This window comes from Medicago truncatula, chromosome 4 (genome assembly GCF_003473485.1).
Source record: "Medicago truncatula cultivar Jemalong A17 chromosome 4, MtrunA17r5.0-ANR, whole genome shotgun sequence".
NCBI classification, from domain to species: Eukaryota; Viridiplantae; Streptophyta; class Magnoliopsida; order Fabales; family Fabaceae; genus Medicago; species Medicago truncatula.
Genome location: NC_053045.1, coordinates 29,972,049 through 29,988,025, shown reverse-complemented (window position 1 = coordinate 29,988,025; position 15,977 = coordinate 29,972,049). Strand labels below are relative to the sequence as shown.

At 32.2% G+C, this 15,977-nt stretch overlaps 1 protein-coding gene across 1 annotated transcript; it reads left to right on the top strand.

The window, feature by feature from the left end:
* The first annotated feature begins 1,909 nt into the window (after positions 1 to 1,909).
* Positions 1,910 to 6,036, top strand: LOC25492444 (double-stranded RNA-binding protein 2). The gene is made up of 3 exons (XM_013600553.3): positions 1,910 to 2,441; positions 3,619 to 3,838; positions 4,885 to 6,036. Exons 1-3 carry the CDS (start codon positions 2,196 to 2,198, stop codon positions 5,838 to 5,840), a joined length of 1,422 nt encoding a protein of 473 aa, XP_013456007.1. The 5' UTR covers positions 1,910 to 2,195; the 3' UTR covers positions 5,841 to 6,036.
* The last annotated feature ends 9,941 nt before the right edge of the window (positions 6,037 to 15,977 follow it).

Below are 15,977 nucleotides of genomic sequence, written 5' to 3'. Positions count from 1 at the left end.
TATTATTGGGTTTTGCCAAACCATGTTTCGGAACAATGGTTAAAGAAATTATAAATAAAAAATTTGTCTTAAATATAAATTTTAACTTTTGATTAAATAATAATTATATCATTTTTAACAATAAGTTATTTGTAACACTCACCTGTTTTATTTTGAGACGGAGAAAAATGTAAAAATGACAATTCCTATGAGACAGATGAAGTGTCGTATGACACGTCATTTAAAATATATCACATCATAATTTTTTAATTAAAAATATAAGAAATGAACCATCACTAGGTAATTTTTAAAACAAGGTGACCAAAGGAGTTTATTTATTTTTTATTGACTTTTAGATAGTTAAACTGGTCCTCAAATTTCTTTCCACAAAAACAAAGAATCTTCACACAGAAAAATAAGAGCGAAAACTAAACAACACCAGAAAACCATCTAAATTCCTATCATGAACACCCAACAACAACCTAACAAAAGGAAAACTAGGAACATAACCCCATCAATCAATCAACCCCAATACAAATCTGCCACAAGACATTATCGAAGGCAACACAGAACGGGTTCACGATGACACTCATAGAAGGAACATGTTTGACCATAGTGTTTTTCCATAAATCACTTCCATGATATAAATTTAACCATATCCACTAACTAGAGTACAAATATCTTATTACTCGAAAAGATGTGAGCATTTCGGAATTTTCACAAGGACCACACATCAAATTGCCAGATAAATAAGAAACATAACCTCTCAATTCTCTCCCCTAATTCAAACATAAAATTAAGAAGACTCGATAAATTTGAAGGTAAAACACACTCTTATCCCAACCACCTAAATCAGTTCTCAACTATGTTTTTTGTTGATCAATTTTGTACATTAAATTCTAATAAAAATGTATTAGAAATGTGTATAATATACATACACCCTCTGTCTCGAATTAAATATATTTTTTACCATTTTTTCTTGTCTCAATTTTTTTATGGTGGTGATTTCTTGTCTCAAATTATTTGTCTTCACTCTTTCTCTTTTAAGAAGATTATTTGTCCATTTTACAATACTAACACAATATTTATTATTCTTTTCCATTAACATATATTTTTTATTGCATTTTAATCATCTAACTACATCATTAACTATAATTTATAAAAGTATTTTAATAAATGAAATTCATTTTACCATTAAAATTAGTATTACTAATCATTTTTTAATAAACACATAAAACTCAATAAGAACATATTCCCCACAAAACCAATGAGTTAACAAAAAGGGTCATGCTAAAAAGTAAATAGTTTTGCATTGCAAACAACATCTTTTAAACACTTAAAAAGTTAAATTCAACACATTTTACTTCTATTCAACGTATTATTACTTCTATTCAATGTATTATTTTTATTTTTGTTCTCTTAATCAATACGATAATGATACTCTTTAAACATTTTTCATACTTTTTACTCGAGGACTCATCTCATTTGCTTTTTTCCGACTCTTAATAATACGAATATTTATATAAAGGAAAATGTTAAAGAATGTCCTTAAGACATTGATTAAGAAGACAAATTTAAAAATATTGTATTAAAAAATAGTAAAAAATGATAGATTTAACTTTTGAAAAATTAAAAAATTATTAAATTCAATGTAAATTTACCACTTTTAATTTCTTTAACTAGTGTATTAAGGACACAACTTAAAATATCCCTTATATAAATAAAAACTTAGTTAGTGTACGTTACATAGAGAAAAACAGATTCCAACAAAAACAAAAAGAAAAAAAAATCTAAAGAAAGATCACATCCATGCAACCAAACACTTCAGTTGACTCCCCATCAAACAAAGCAATAAATAACTTTCTCATTTTTCAATATACTAACATTATAATAATATAACATTAAATCTCATATACTATAATATTCTTATTATTAAATCAAAATCAAAACATTTCTAATTCTCATTTTCTTCCTCTTCATCTTCTTCCTTTCTTTCTTCACTTTCTCTTTCTACTTTCTCTCTTCTCTAAACCCTTAACAGAAAACAACCCATGATTTCTCTGAAGCTAATTCACCTACACAGCAACCAAAGCTTCCACCTTTAAACCATTTCAACCCGACCCGTCTCCCAAAACGGATCGGATCTGTACTGGGTACGGTACAGCACTGGAACATTCAACGTTAACTCACTTTCTAAGAAAGTGAGGAGAGAGAAAATGTACAAGAACCAGCTACAAGAGCTGGCACAAAGAAGCTGTTTCAACCTACCTTCATACACGTGCATAAGAGAAGGTCCTGATCACGCGCCGCGGTTTAAAGCTACCGTTAACTTTAACGGCGAGATCTTTGAAAGTCCTCAGTACTGTACAACACTTCGTCAAGCTGAACATTCAGCTGCTGAGGTGGCACTTAGTTCTTTGTCTCATCGTGGTCCTTCTCATTCTCTTGCTGCAAAAATCCTTGTGAGTTTGTTTCTCTTTCAGTTTTGCTTTTTGTTTTTCTTCTGTCGGTGTGCTTCTGTTTCAGTTTGTTTTTTGTTTCTGTTGTTGAATTACATAATTGCCCTTGTCCTTTTTTATTTTCAAAGAGTCTAGCGGCGAAACTCAAACACATTAACTACTTATAAATAGATAATTGTGGGTTTGAACTTCCGCCCCTGTATATATCTGTAGTCTTTTATCGTCTGAGTTGTACTTACGAGACAAATGTACTTGTCCTTTGTTTAGGATTTATTTATGCAATACTTATATGAGTTGATTTTGTTATTGTGTAATGTTTTATTCTTTGATGATTTTGATTTATTTTTGTTTTACTGGTTTAATGAAGGTGATGATGTACTTGATGATGATTGTCATTGAATAGTATTTTTTTTAATGGGGGTAAAATTGGCAATTTGTAAATAGTTCATAGTTTCTTGAGTGAGGATGTAAGGGCGTCTTTTGAATTCCGTTGAGTTTGACATGATCAGTAGAACTGTGATTTTGTTGAAGATCCAAAGAGTATCTTTTACTGAAATCGTGATATTGTGACAAACTCGAAGTGAATCAAACATATATGCACTAAGATTTTGCTTCTTAAGAGGGGATTGGGCTTTCCACTGATTTGTTGTATATAATTTGCAAAGAAGCTTTTTTCCTTTATGCTGGCTAACCGCCTTTTTGTTGTGTCTGTCATATATATATACACTCATATATTCAAGAATGTTATGTAATGTACAAAAAAATTGTTGAAATATAAAATAGATTCTGTCCTTTTAGTTGTCTTCTAAAGTGGAATTTGTAGGATCCTACCATGTAGTTCAGGTTCCAATTTTCTCCTGTATTTACAGTTACCTCACATTTTCCCTCAGCCATGGTTCTAAATTGCAGTTGTGGTTACATTGTGAATGTCGACATTGCGGCAAAATGTGGTTGCAATTGCAGTTGCAATGCTATTGTGGAGACTTCTAAAATCTTAATATCGTGGACCGAAATTTTGAACTATGCTTTCATTATATATTTTATGCATATTCTATGAGCATTTTCTTCAAAGTATCTTTTGTCAGTGTTTAAATGTTTATCAATTCACATTGCATGGCATGTCTTCATTGTGTCATTGGTAATTTTTCTGTTTGAATACTTATCACTTACAAAATTTCAGGATGAGACGGGAGTGTACAAGAATCTCTTACAAGAAATTGCACAAAGGGTAGGGGCTCCATTGCCGCAGTACACAACTTTCCGGTCAGGCTTAGGACATCTACCTGTTTTTACCGGGACGGTGGAATTAGCTGGAATTACATTCACTGGCGAACATGCCAAGAATAAGAAACAAGCAGAGAAAAATGCAGCTATGGCAGCTTGGTCGTCTCTAAAGCAATGTAAGTGGCTACCCAGCTTTTCTATGTAGACGATTTTCTTCGCTGAAAGAAATATGAAACTTTTGCATCAATTGTCCCATGAACTATGGTGTTGAAACCCTAGCAATAATTGCGGTCACAGAACTTGCATACTTGTTTTTGAAACCCTAGCAATACCCAACCTAGTACAGTTTCCCTTATTCCAGTCATTCGTATAAATTTCATTTTTGCTCTTCTTTTTATCTGTTTTTAATAGTAGCGAATCACAGCACTACAGTAGCAGTGCAGAATGGAACAGCTTCTGGCTGTTTTAAGAAGTGCTGTCAATCATGGATTGCTATTAATGGTGGTTTGTTCAAATTGCGCTACACTACAGTCTATAGCGCTGTGATTTGGCAACACTTTGCACTAAATGGCATATTGCAGAACCATAGTGATTTGTTTAAATTCTGCCACACTATAACTTCTATTTGACAATATCAGTTTTGAGTTCTTTGTTGCATCATTTTTTGATTTGGAATATCATGGCTGAGCAGGAACAATGGATCTAGGGATTGGATTCTCGTCATCCATTAAAAAATCACCTGAAGCCTCACCCTCTGTTAGCATACCGTGTTTTTCTATTTGTTTTCCAACTACAACCCTGCAATTCATGGCCCGTTTGTTTTAGATTTTTTTTCAAAAGAAATCTATTATTTTTCTTAAAAAAATCACTTTTTTCATTTTTAAGTGTTTGTTTAGGATTTTAAGAAAAATCATTTAATCAAAACAATCTATTTTGATCCTAAAATGAAAAGCTATTAGAATTAGCTGTTTGATTGTTTACTTGATCACAATGCCTTAGATTGGTGGTTGTACGTTACACTAAGACTTTCAACTATAAACGATAAATGTCTTTAATTTAAGTGAACTTTCATTTTAAAGAATTCATGTGAACTTAATTTATATTATATCCTTAATATTTGGTAGAGTAGTAGCCATTATATTAGCAACGGAGTTAACAACTATAGTTTATATATCCAAATATGATTAAATCTAAAATTGATAATAATTTTGTTCATTGACAGTGGCGAAAGAAACTGCAAGCTCTTCAACTGAACCGGAGAACAATGACGAACTAGAACAGATCACCATAGCACGAGCCTTACTGAATTACCGTCTGAAGGAAAAGATGGCAATGTCAAATCCAAATGCTATGATTTCATTTCCAATGAAGTTTCAGTTTCAAAATCCAAGGCCAACCAGCCCTCAACCTCGGCCAGCAACATCAAAGATTCTTCCTCTAATTTGCCAAAAGACAGCACCTCGAAGCAGGCATCCCGCAACGGCGTCAGCCAGCAGTGATCACAGTTCCATTATGTCACCGTTTTCTTCTACACCAGAAAGCCGATGGACCCGTCGCCCGAAATTCCCTGCGGCAGGAGCAGCACCTTATGTTCCCATTCGACATATGCGATCATCATGCCAGGGAGTTGCACCTCCAGTTACCGTAAGGAATGCAATACCTGTATTCTCCCCGCCACCAGCCGCCGTGTCCCCTCAAGTAATGCGGCCACTTCCTGTACGAGTTGCTCCCCCGATCAATATTCGGCAAGTAGTTCCAGTATATGCTTCTGCTCCACCGGTTCGAAAAGATGAACCTATTCCCATCAGCAAAAATGATCTGGCACAAGTACTAAATGCTGCTACACCGCTTCGAGTAGATGAACCTGTTCCCATCAGTAAAGTCGATCCAGCACCTGTAGTTTATGCCGCTCCACCAGTTATAATAGATGAACCTGTTACCGTCAGCAAAGTTGATCCATCACCAGCAGAAAATGCTGCCCTACCAATTCCAGTAGATGAACCTGTTCCTATCAGCAAAGATGATCCAGCAGCTTCAGCAGTTAAAATAGATGAAACTGTTCTTGTCAGCAAAGATGACCCAGCACCAACCAGTGATTCAGATAAAACCGACACCAAAACTGAGAATATTCCAGCAGGATCTGAAACAGTGCAGAGGTTGGAGCAGCTGAAAATTTGATTGTGAGAATCTAGAGTTTGTTTCTGATCTCGTATAATGAGTGATGTAATAGTTGAAGGTTAGCATGAGCAATGGAATGAATATATATGAAATTGAAGAGCAGCTTAGCACATAATTTGCTCATATTTTTGATATTACTATTATGTATGTTGGTCGTATCATATCTTAGTATAGCTGTTCTGCCGGCTATTCATTGCTCCTCTCTCATGAGATTCTTGCATAGTTCCAGAGAGAACTTCTTTTCCCACCCCAAAGTCTCTTTGAAGCATACTTATGGGGAAAAACATTTTTTGACATTGGAGAGTATACTTTAGACACAAATGTGGTTTTACGTTGGGGGTGGGAAAAGAAAGTCTCTAGTTTCATATATACAGACATTGGTTAAGGAACTCATAAATAGAAATTTTGTCTCGAAAATATAAAATATTATTTTTTATTAAATAATGATTACACCATTTTTTTTAATGAAAATTTACTTGTTTTGCATGTTTAATTAATGTTTTTGGGGCACTCTTTAACATTCTCCATACTTGATAATTGCTGCGCTATCTACTTTCCTTAACATTTTTCATAGTGTTACACTGGGGTTGCATAATGCACCCTTTGTGTTTTTGCTCATACATCCCATAAGCCGGTTTTAATTCCTTCTATCAATTATTCAAACTTGATTTACATTTTGGAGGTTAACTTCTTTAGCAATATAGTATAATTCCAGTATGTGTAGAACTTACCTTTTGGATGATATAGGTGATTGAATGTTTTTAAACCTACCGGATATACTAACTTTGGAAACCCAATTTTATGGGATCCAGCTCCTATAAAGTGAGCAACTCAGTGTAGAGTAGGTAATAACAACCCATTGCGCAACAACGACGATGATGAGCTCTTCGACGGAAGCCATGGGTTGAAAATGAGAAAGAGGAAAAAGAATGGATGTGATTATTGTGATTATGGATCTTGAAAAAGAAGGAAGATTGAAACGAAATTTTTGGTGTGAGATTCATTTGCAATGTTCGACGCAATGTTGATGATTGTTTTGTGTTCTTTGAACTTAGGATAAAAATTGAAAGGATTGATTATGACTGCTTCTTGTTGATGATAGTTGTGTGTAAGGGGTTGTAGATCCAGATCTGATCAAAATTTAAATTTAGGCATGAAGATGAATGGGTTGATATTGTTTATGCCTAGAAAAATTTATCTCCTTTCCTTTTTTAATATAGATGAAGAAAGTTTTTCGAATAGGATGTAGAAAAAGAAAGAGAAAAAGAATGAAGTTTTGTAGAATAAAGGGAAAAAAATGAAGAATGAAATTTAGGCATGAAGTTCTTACAAATTGAGCTAAGTTTACAATGACTGATTAAGCTATATTTTAAAATTAAGAAATTGAAATAAAAATAAACAAAATAGAATTTTGGATTCATTAATTTATTTTATATTTTTTTTTGTTCCAATTAAAATCTACGTGTGACATTCATACACAGTCATCAAGTGTCACATAAGCAAAAATACGTCAAATTAGCAAGAAAGTGGGTACATGGACTATTTTAAAAAAGTTTTTTTTTGCAAGGATGGATTTCAAAAGTTTTTCTTTTTGCAGGGACCAAAACCATACCAACCCATATTTGTAGGGTTCAAATGCATATTTTAGGCTTTTTTTTTTTAAAGGAGGGCATACTATCTCAAGAATTGATTTAAATTACTTTTGTCCTTAGTGCCTCAGCAATTATAGATAGATCGTTGGATTCATCAAACGATCAGGAGCATTGATCTCTTATCCATTATATCAATCTAACAATCAACCTCAATATCATGTAGAGACAACAAAGGAATGAGAGAGAGAGTTTGATCTCCTTAAGTATAAGTATAACTTTATAATCTTCTTTATCTTCATCTTTTTTTTTTTTTTTTTTTTTTTTTCTTTTCTAAATCTATTATTTGTTTTTGTTTAATTTTTCTCTCAACAACATTTGCGTAATATACTTACAAACATTCAGAAATAATAACAAAAGAGTTAATTTATATACAAGAATGATGAATTCCTTTTGGTGGGATCATTCGAAAGGTCAAAGTAGAGGACTAGAGGTATTGACTGGCTTTTTTGGGATAAAATGTCTATACACAAGAATGATGGAGGTATGAGTTAAAAAAATTTACCTACCTTTAATCTAGTTATGTTAGGAAAATAGGATTGGAGACTTATGACAACCCATGATTAATTGGTAGCTAGACTTTACAAGGCAAAATATTATACCAGGTGCAATTTCTTTGAGTCGACTTTAGGACATAAGCCTAGCTTTGTATGGCGAAGCATATGTAATTCTAAATTTATTCTCAAAGCTGAAAGCAGAAGGAGGATAGGCGATGCTGATGATATCTCTGTTTGGTGTAACAAGTGGATTGCAAATGATGTTACACTTATCTCACTTGTTGATGGGGATTTCCCTCTAGCTGATCTAAGAGTCTTAAATTGCATGCTACACGACCTCAAGGAATGTAATCTACCTTTCATGCAATCAATTTTGTATCACCAGGTAGTTGAACATATAGTGAACACACCGCTCTATCCATTAGTGATAGAAGATCGACTCATCTAAAAAAAAGAAAATCATGATGAATACTCTATTCGTAGTGCATACCATTTTTATTAGTCACTCATTGTTCTTTCATCAAACTGTTTGATTTATATTACATATTATTTTGGCACGCCCAACAAATTATTTTGACAGGTTATGTTTCATCTCTCTTGTTTTAAATTGTACTTTTATTGACAAAATGACGAGCCTATTTTATTTCGATTTATAATTATTTATATATTATGTCATATGTGAATTTACAGTCAAAATTTTACTCAGGCTCGATAAAATTTCTCGCTCTGACGCTGGTACACACGAGTATCTCACTAGTGTGGATTAAATTTTTAACCACGTATATTGATCTTTCAACTACTATTTTTGCTTATATTTTATTTTGAAGGATAAAACATTATGAAAATATTCATCCCCCAAAGGAATCTTCTTTCATCTAGGCACATCATTAAAAGCTTCATTAGTGTGTAAATCTACTCCCTTCTCAAGGTGTCTCCCTCCCTGTTTCTAAATCTCTCTTCTTCTTTTTTTCCTTTACTAAAACTGAGTGATGAGACAATAATCTAAGTTTCTCCCTTCATTCTTATTTTTGTCTTGATTTTGCATTTACGGTCTCGGTGTTTATGATGTTTTAAATTTTGAGCTTGCATTGGAATCAAATGCACAATAACATGAAGGTTATAATTTTGAATAATTGTTTGATCATATATATATATATATATATATAGGATATATTTGGTAGTGTTGAAAATGATAAGATATGCAACACTATTTTTTTTTTTTTTTAAGGAAAGGACATGCAACACTTTAAAATTTGAAGATACGTGGTAAGTAATTATATACTCCTCCCGTCTTTTTGTTTTTTTGTCAAGCAGTTTAGTGGTTAGAAATCAATTTTTTTAAGGTAAATAAGTGGAGTGTTTGGGGTTCAAACCCCAGCCCCTGCATATAATAATACATGTCCTTGCCAACTGAATTATACTCACGGAGACCCTCCTATCTCGTTTTAATTATCACTAGCATTATTTTTCTGTCTTAAAATAATAGAGGATATATTTGATAGTGTTGAAAATGATAACATATGCAACACTTTAAAATTTTAAGTTACATGGTGAGCAATTTTTTTTTTAAAGAACATGGTGTGCAATTATATACTCCCTCCGTCTCGTTTTAATTGTCACTTTAGCATTATTTTTTTGTTTTAAAATAATTGTTACTACTTTAAAATATCAATATAATATTTATTAATTAATATACCTTTCTTGACCAAAAAAATAAAAATAAAAAAATATACCTTTATTTATTAAATTTCTTTCCACTTAACTACTTAATTAATATGGGTGTTTTAGTAATAGTAACTAGCCAGTGACACTTAAGTTTTCTCAAAGAAACTTAATCCTCACTCATAATATTCCTCTCAACTACTTACATATATTACGCATTGTTCATCTCAAGTTAATAACCTTGTTTGTGTTAATAAGCTTGGAATGTTAAACCAGCAGAGGCTGAGACTAATCATCTGTAACACAGTCTTAAATGGAAGTACAGAGTGAGTGATGGGGGTGGTAGTTGGTGTTTGATTAATGCTAGTTTAAATCTGGACATAGTTAAGCTGGTCCAAGTTAATGATTTTAAGAGGCAGGTCCTCTTTTCTAGAAAAATAACAATCAGAAACTGCAACTATATGTAATAATTGAGTCCACAAATACCCAAAACCGTATAACTGCTTGTTCTTATTCATTTATTGCTCTGGAAAACTTGTTTTACTACTGTGTACTGTGTACTGTGTTATATTGTTACCTAACTTGTCTTTGTGCTTGATATTCAAATGCATGAGGCATATTACCAATATTAGAACTAATTTCCATCTCTCAAATCGGGACACATGAGAAGAATCCTATGGCTACTATAGAAATCAATACTTTTGGATTTCCCACATTTACAGCAGCCTCTAGGCCGTCTGATTTCAAATAGGTGGTTGAGATCACTTTACAGTGTAAAACTGTGTTTAAAATATGGACCGTTATTGTTGAGAATCCAAACCTGTGTGCAGGCACATCAAAACTAGTTTTCTATAAGGAAAACACTATTAATTTTGAGTTTGATGTCAAAAAAGTTATGGATAATTTTTCATCTCTTCATCATGATAGAATGATATTCATAATTGTAAAAGAAAATGTTAACCGGTACCTCCGGATACTAGCTAAGGTATTATAAAAGAAAATGTTTATCTTAAAAATTGTGCATTTTACCTTTTTAAACTTGAAAAAGTGTTTTTTTAAAAGCTAACTTTGTCGTTTCTTTTTGTTTTTAATTATTTAACTAATGTCTCGGGAACACGGATTAACATAACATATTGTAAAATTATGTTTTCTCACTTACTTTAGATATTTTGGCCAGCTCACGAGATTCACCTCGGATCATTGTTATCATTCAGAAGAAAAGTAATTATAATTTACTTATATTTCATTAAAAAAATATTAATTAAAATGCACTTCAAACGCATTCAAGATGAATTACTAATTATTTCTACACTTTTTTTAATGATTTCATTCTTAAAAATTGCCTCTAAAAAGGAAAATCATCCTTAAAATTGACACGCAATAATGCCTAACTAATGGCTGACTTTAGAATTTGGATGTATTAGAGAAATTTTCTTTCTCAAACTTGATTGGTTTCAATGAAGACAAAGAAGTTAAGGTTGTTACTTAAAGTGATACGACGTTATCCCACTTTGCATATTTAACAAGTTCAATAAAATGATTGGAAGGCACTACTTAGGAAGAGATTATGTTACTTGTATAAGGAGCCAACATTAATGTCTACGTTATTAAGAAAAAAATAATACTACTCATTGAGCCAAGAAAGATAGAGTATTAAGAAAGATTAGCATATTAAAATCTCACAAATGATTCTTTAGATTTCCTTCATTCCAATTTGTTTGAACTTTTTTAATGATAAAGGTCAATAATCAATTTTTAGAAATGTTAGTCCTAAAATTCAAACTCACAATCCAACCAAACTTTACCTACATTGGTTGGTTTAATATGACATACTTCCTAGTTCCTAAGAACAAAGCATTCAATAGGGTATGCAGGATTGGATTGTAAGTCAATTATCAACAAGGTCTCAAATATTAATCAATGGTGCAAAAAGGTGTGGAAGGATAAGACAACCCATACAATGAGTGACCATGCCAAACATTGGTGATCAGTGATCACATTTATTTGAAGTGACTAATGGGTCCATTGTTCTTTCCCTTTGGCCTAATTATAGTCCTCTTTATGACAAGCCAGGTGCTTGGAATCAGGTAGTTAAACAATAGTAACAATTAATTTGCTTGTGGTACTAATTGTTCTAAAAGTCTTGTATGATATTCAATAAAAAAATTTAAGAGTCTCACATCAGAGATAAAAGATAACCTAATCATATGTTTATAAATTGGATAATTCTCACCTCACAAACCAGTTTTGTGAGGTTGTGTTAGACCCAATCACGAATTTTAAGATGGTATCAGAGCCTCTTTAAAATTCATTGGATCACATGCTATCTGATTTCCGCAAATGGGTCATCCACCGTTTATGTCCACGAACCAAATCCAATAATACTGGTCGTGAGGGGGTGTGTTAAAAGTCTCACATCGGATAAGAGATGATATGACAATATCTTTATAAGTGGGAGCATTCCTCACCTCACAAGCCGGTTTTGTGGGGTTATGTTAGACTCAACCACAATTTTTTTAAAAAGTTTGAAAATACGATTATAAGTCGGATGTAATTATCACTCGAGTTATGTTTTAGGTGGTGAGTGGGGTCATCATCTTACAAACTAATTTTTGTAACGTTTGATTAGATCCAACTCAAATTATACGAATGATAAAAGGATGCCAAGTCAATCAATGATTTTTTTTCCTGGTGGAAGGGTAGAGTGTGTATATATGTATGTGCTCAATTCAAACCAAGTACATAGTTTTGCATAGGCAACACCCTTAACCACCAAGACACTGCAGTGTCATCTTTTATCCATTTGTGGGTTAAAGCTTTATGGTGAAAAGAACAAGGCATGGGGGGTGAAATGATGTGAGAAAACAAATTTTGAAAAGAAAAGAAAAAAAAATAGGGTAAGATAATGACAATAAATAATAAGTGTGCCAAACAAGCAATAGTAAATGAGAGTTGAAAAGAAAAAAAAAGTGTGAAGATCCACTGTGTGTCAAAGTGGCTGACTTATGTGGGACCTAGTCTCCACTTCAAAGACACCAACCCCTCAAAGCAAAGGCCACCTCATTATTCTATTCATTTACGCAACAAACTATATTTTATTTTAAGAAAAGGGAAAATTTAATTCAATGAGGGGGTGTGTAAGTGTATGGAGGTGGCTCAGACAGGAAGGCCCCACTTTTGATTGGACCACAAATTGGGGCCCAAAGGGTGCACACTGGTATTATATTCCTTTCCTATGAAAAAAGCAATGAAAGAATGAAAAAGGAGATGGGAACCCTCCACCCATTAGGAAGAAGGAATTTAATCATATAAAGAAAACAAATAAAAGATGGAACAATCAGAGAATAAGAGGGGGACAAAGTGGAAGAATGTTAATTCCATCACTGTAAAGTTTATAAAAGAAAAATATTCTCAATTTGACTTTGTTATATCTCATCATACACCATTGATTGTACTATATATTTAGGGGCAAAATTTTTCACATTCATTCTTTATGTAACCACTATTGTGCCTCATGTTGTTACCTTTGTTGACAAAAGAATGAAATCAAACTTGTTTTCAACCATGCTTTGTCTTTCAATTTTCAAGTCCAATGATTTAGTGAATAAATCACTTTTTTTTAATTAAGTTGTATTTTAGATCTGCTCACTAGTTATCTATTAAAAAAAAGTTCAGTAAAAAAAATATTTTAAAATAATTAAATATTTAATTTGGTTCTTCACAATTTTCTCGCGATTCAATTTAGTCACTTACAAAAATAAAACAAATTAATTATTGATATTTTTATACGGATGACAAATTAGACCATGACTTGTTATAACAAAGAGACTAATTTATTCTCAATATGAAAATATGATGGCCTACTTAGGGTTTTATGGTTGTTAGAGACTAAATTGGATCACGAGAAAATTGTGAAGGATTGCATTGACTCTTCACTCAAAAAAAAAGGGAAATTGATTTTTCTTTTTTGTGGAGTTTTTCACAGATTCCATCTACCAAACATAATCATATTCAAGATATTGTCGAACACAAAATGCACTTTCGACATGAATTTGAGTTTGTGAATCCAGGAAGCGTTAGTAACAATAATGGATCAATGCTCCATAATCACAAGAGAATGATATGCCTTATCTCCACCTAAAATCTTAAGGTTTGTCAAACGAAACTCTTCAGACATGAATTTGTGTTGGTGAGTTCGTGGAGCGTCCTAAGCAACATCGGGTCAATGATCACTGAAGAGAGAAATGTCACGTCTCCATCCAAAATTTTAAGACATTAGGCATATGAGTCACGTCTTTTATATATTCAACATTAAAATTATTCATAGTCGATGCAAGTCAAACCATTCACACGTAAGTTAAACAATCTTCCCATCAAGTGTAAGTCTTCCACATCCTATACCAGAATCCAACACTAGGATCCTACTCACCCTCTTCCACCAAACCAAAATAAGACTTTGATACCACTTGTTAGAGAGTCGAAGGGAGCGCGAGGAGAAACAACCGATTAATATTCTATGACCATAAGAGAAGGAGACGTCACATTTCATCTAAAATTTGAAGACCTTAAATAGATACGTCCAAATACAATAACGATGGAAATGCATATTGATTCTATAAAATTCTAAAACATGAATAAATCAATTGTTATGTTGCTGTCCATATAGTGTAATGCATTTTTTCACTTTCTCACAAGGAAATAAAGAGAGAATGGGAGAGAGGATTGTTGTCCGGTGTGAGCTGATTGCACCCAAATAATGCCGACAACACTATGGAAGCAAAAAGGACTTTTTTCAATGTTGGAAGTCAATTTCGTATAACTTGTGCTTCCCATTGTCCACATGGTTATTTGCTATTGGCTTGCTTGGAATGTAATTAACGCAAAGTCGTATATATAGTGGAAAATCTTTCTTTTTTCAATTTCAACATCCCTTATCAAATCCAAACAAAGATCTTGACTTTTTTTTTACGTGTATTTTAATCTATTTTTAGATGTCAAAATTTCTCTGTTTATGTCATCATTTTCTAGATTTTCAAATGCCTTTTGCCATTCATATTTGTTGCTTAGTGTTGTTTCAATATACTAATATTTTTGTATTTCATGTGAATTCATTCATTCACCACAATCGAAGTGGATGGTTCGAAAACGGAAATCTAATAGTCGATGATCAAATTGATCATAGAGGAGAATCTAATAGTATATTAGAAAATGGTTAATAAAATGGACATTGTCTCATTCATAAACACATGTTAAAGTTATTTTTTATCCGATGTGCGACTTTTTCACAAATGATACTATTGTAGAGATGTGCAAACCATTGTATTCCACCAAAGATAGTCAACGACGTACATCCCATGAATCACAATAATTTTGATTAGGTCTATCTGATTTTATTAATTAATCTTTATCGTGTTATTTTGATAGTGTGTTAAGTTCGTCAAAATCACGGTGAACTACCATTATGATCATATAAAATATTAGATTTTTAAGCTTCGACAAAATTATAATACCAAAGTATCATCGTAGCTTTTCGTAATCCACCCGAATATCAAATAATATACTCATCGTTATATTCAAAATTATCGCATATATATATATATATATATATATATTTATAATATAAAAGTAATTGTGTGTGTTTTAAATGTATTTGCAGGTTACAGCTGCAAGAGTTCTTTCACGTAGATCATATATTCGCACAACCATGAATGAGGTACACAAAATACAAATGATGCATCAAAAAGATCAATTTTGACCTCCAGCGTTAGAAAGAAAATTTTATAATATCTATTTCTTGCTTGTGATGCAATAATAGAAAAGTTGGACTAATTATTGAGTATAATGACAAACAACAAATAATATGTAAGGATAAATTAATATACCTTTTGTCAATAAATCCATAAATAAATTAATATACCTATCACTATGTGCTGTGTAAGAATTTTTATTTATGGGAAGCACGTGACACTGCTTTTCGCGCATGCCAAAAGCAACCAAAACATGGGAATGACTTCATAATTTAATTTTATAATTCCTTTCAATACTATATGTGGGTCGATATTCAACTTTTATTTTTTCTTTGAAAGAAGGATCAGTCCTCTAGAAATATTTTTTTTTTATAATAAATTTTGAAGTCTAATACAAATTTCTTTTCCTTCTGTGTCTATTTAATGTAAATTGTTGAAGACAAACAATTAAGAGCAAGAAAGAGATTTTCTTACAAAATAGAAGAAAAGAAATAAATACTATTACGATGTACACTTTAAAAGTATCATATCGCTTAAAAGTTGAGGACAATAGTAATTTATATACAACACTCACGCTCCTCC

Excerpts from the sequence above, each read along its gene's own strand:
- LOC25492444 (XM_013600553.3), top strand. The coding sequence starts at position 2,196 with ATGTACAAGAACCAGCTACAAGAGCTGGCACAAAGAAGCTGTTTCAAC. Across the intron at positions 2,442-3,618 it reads CTCTTGCTGCAAAAATCCTT|GATGAGACGGGAGTGTACAA; the intron begins GTGAGTTTGTTT and ends ACAAAATTTCAG. Across the intron at positions 3,839-4,884 it reads TTGGTCGTCTCTAAAGCAAT|TGGCGAAAGAAACTGCAAGC; the intron begins GTAAGTGGCTAC and ends GTTCATTGACAG.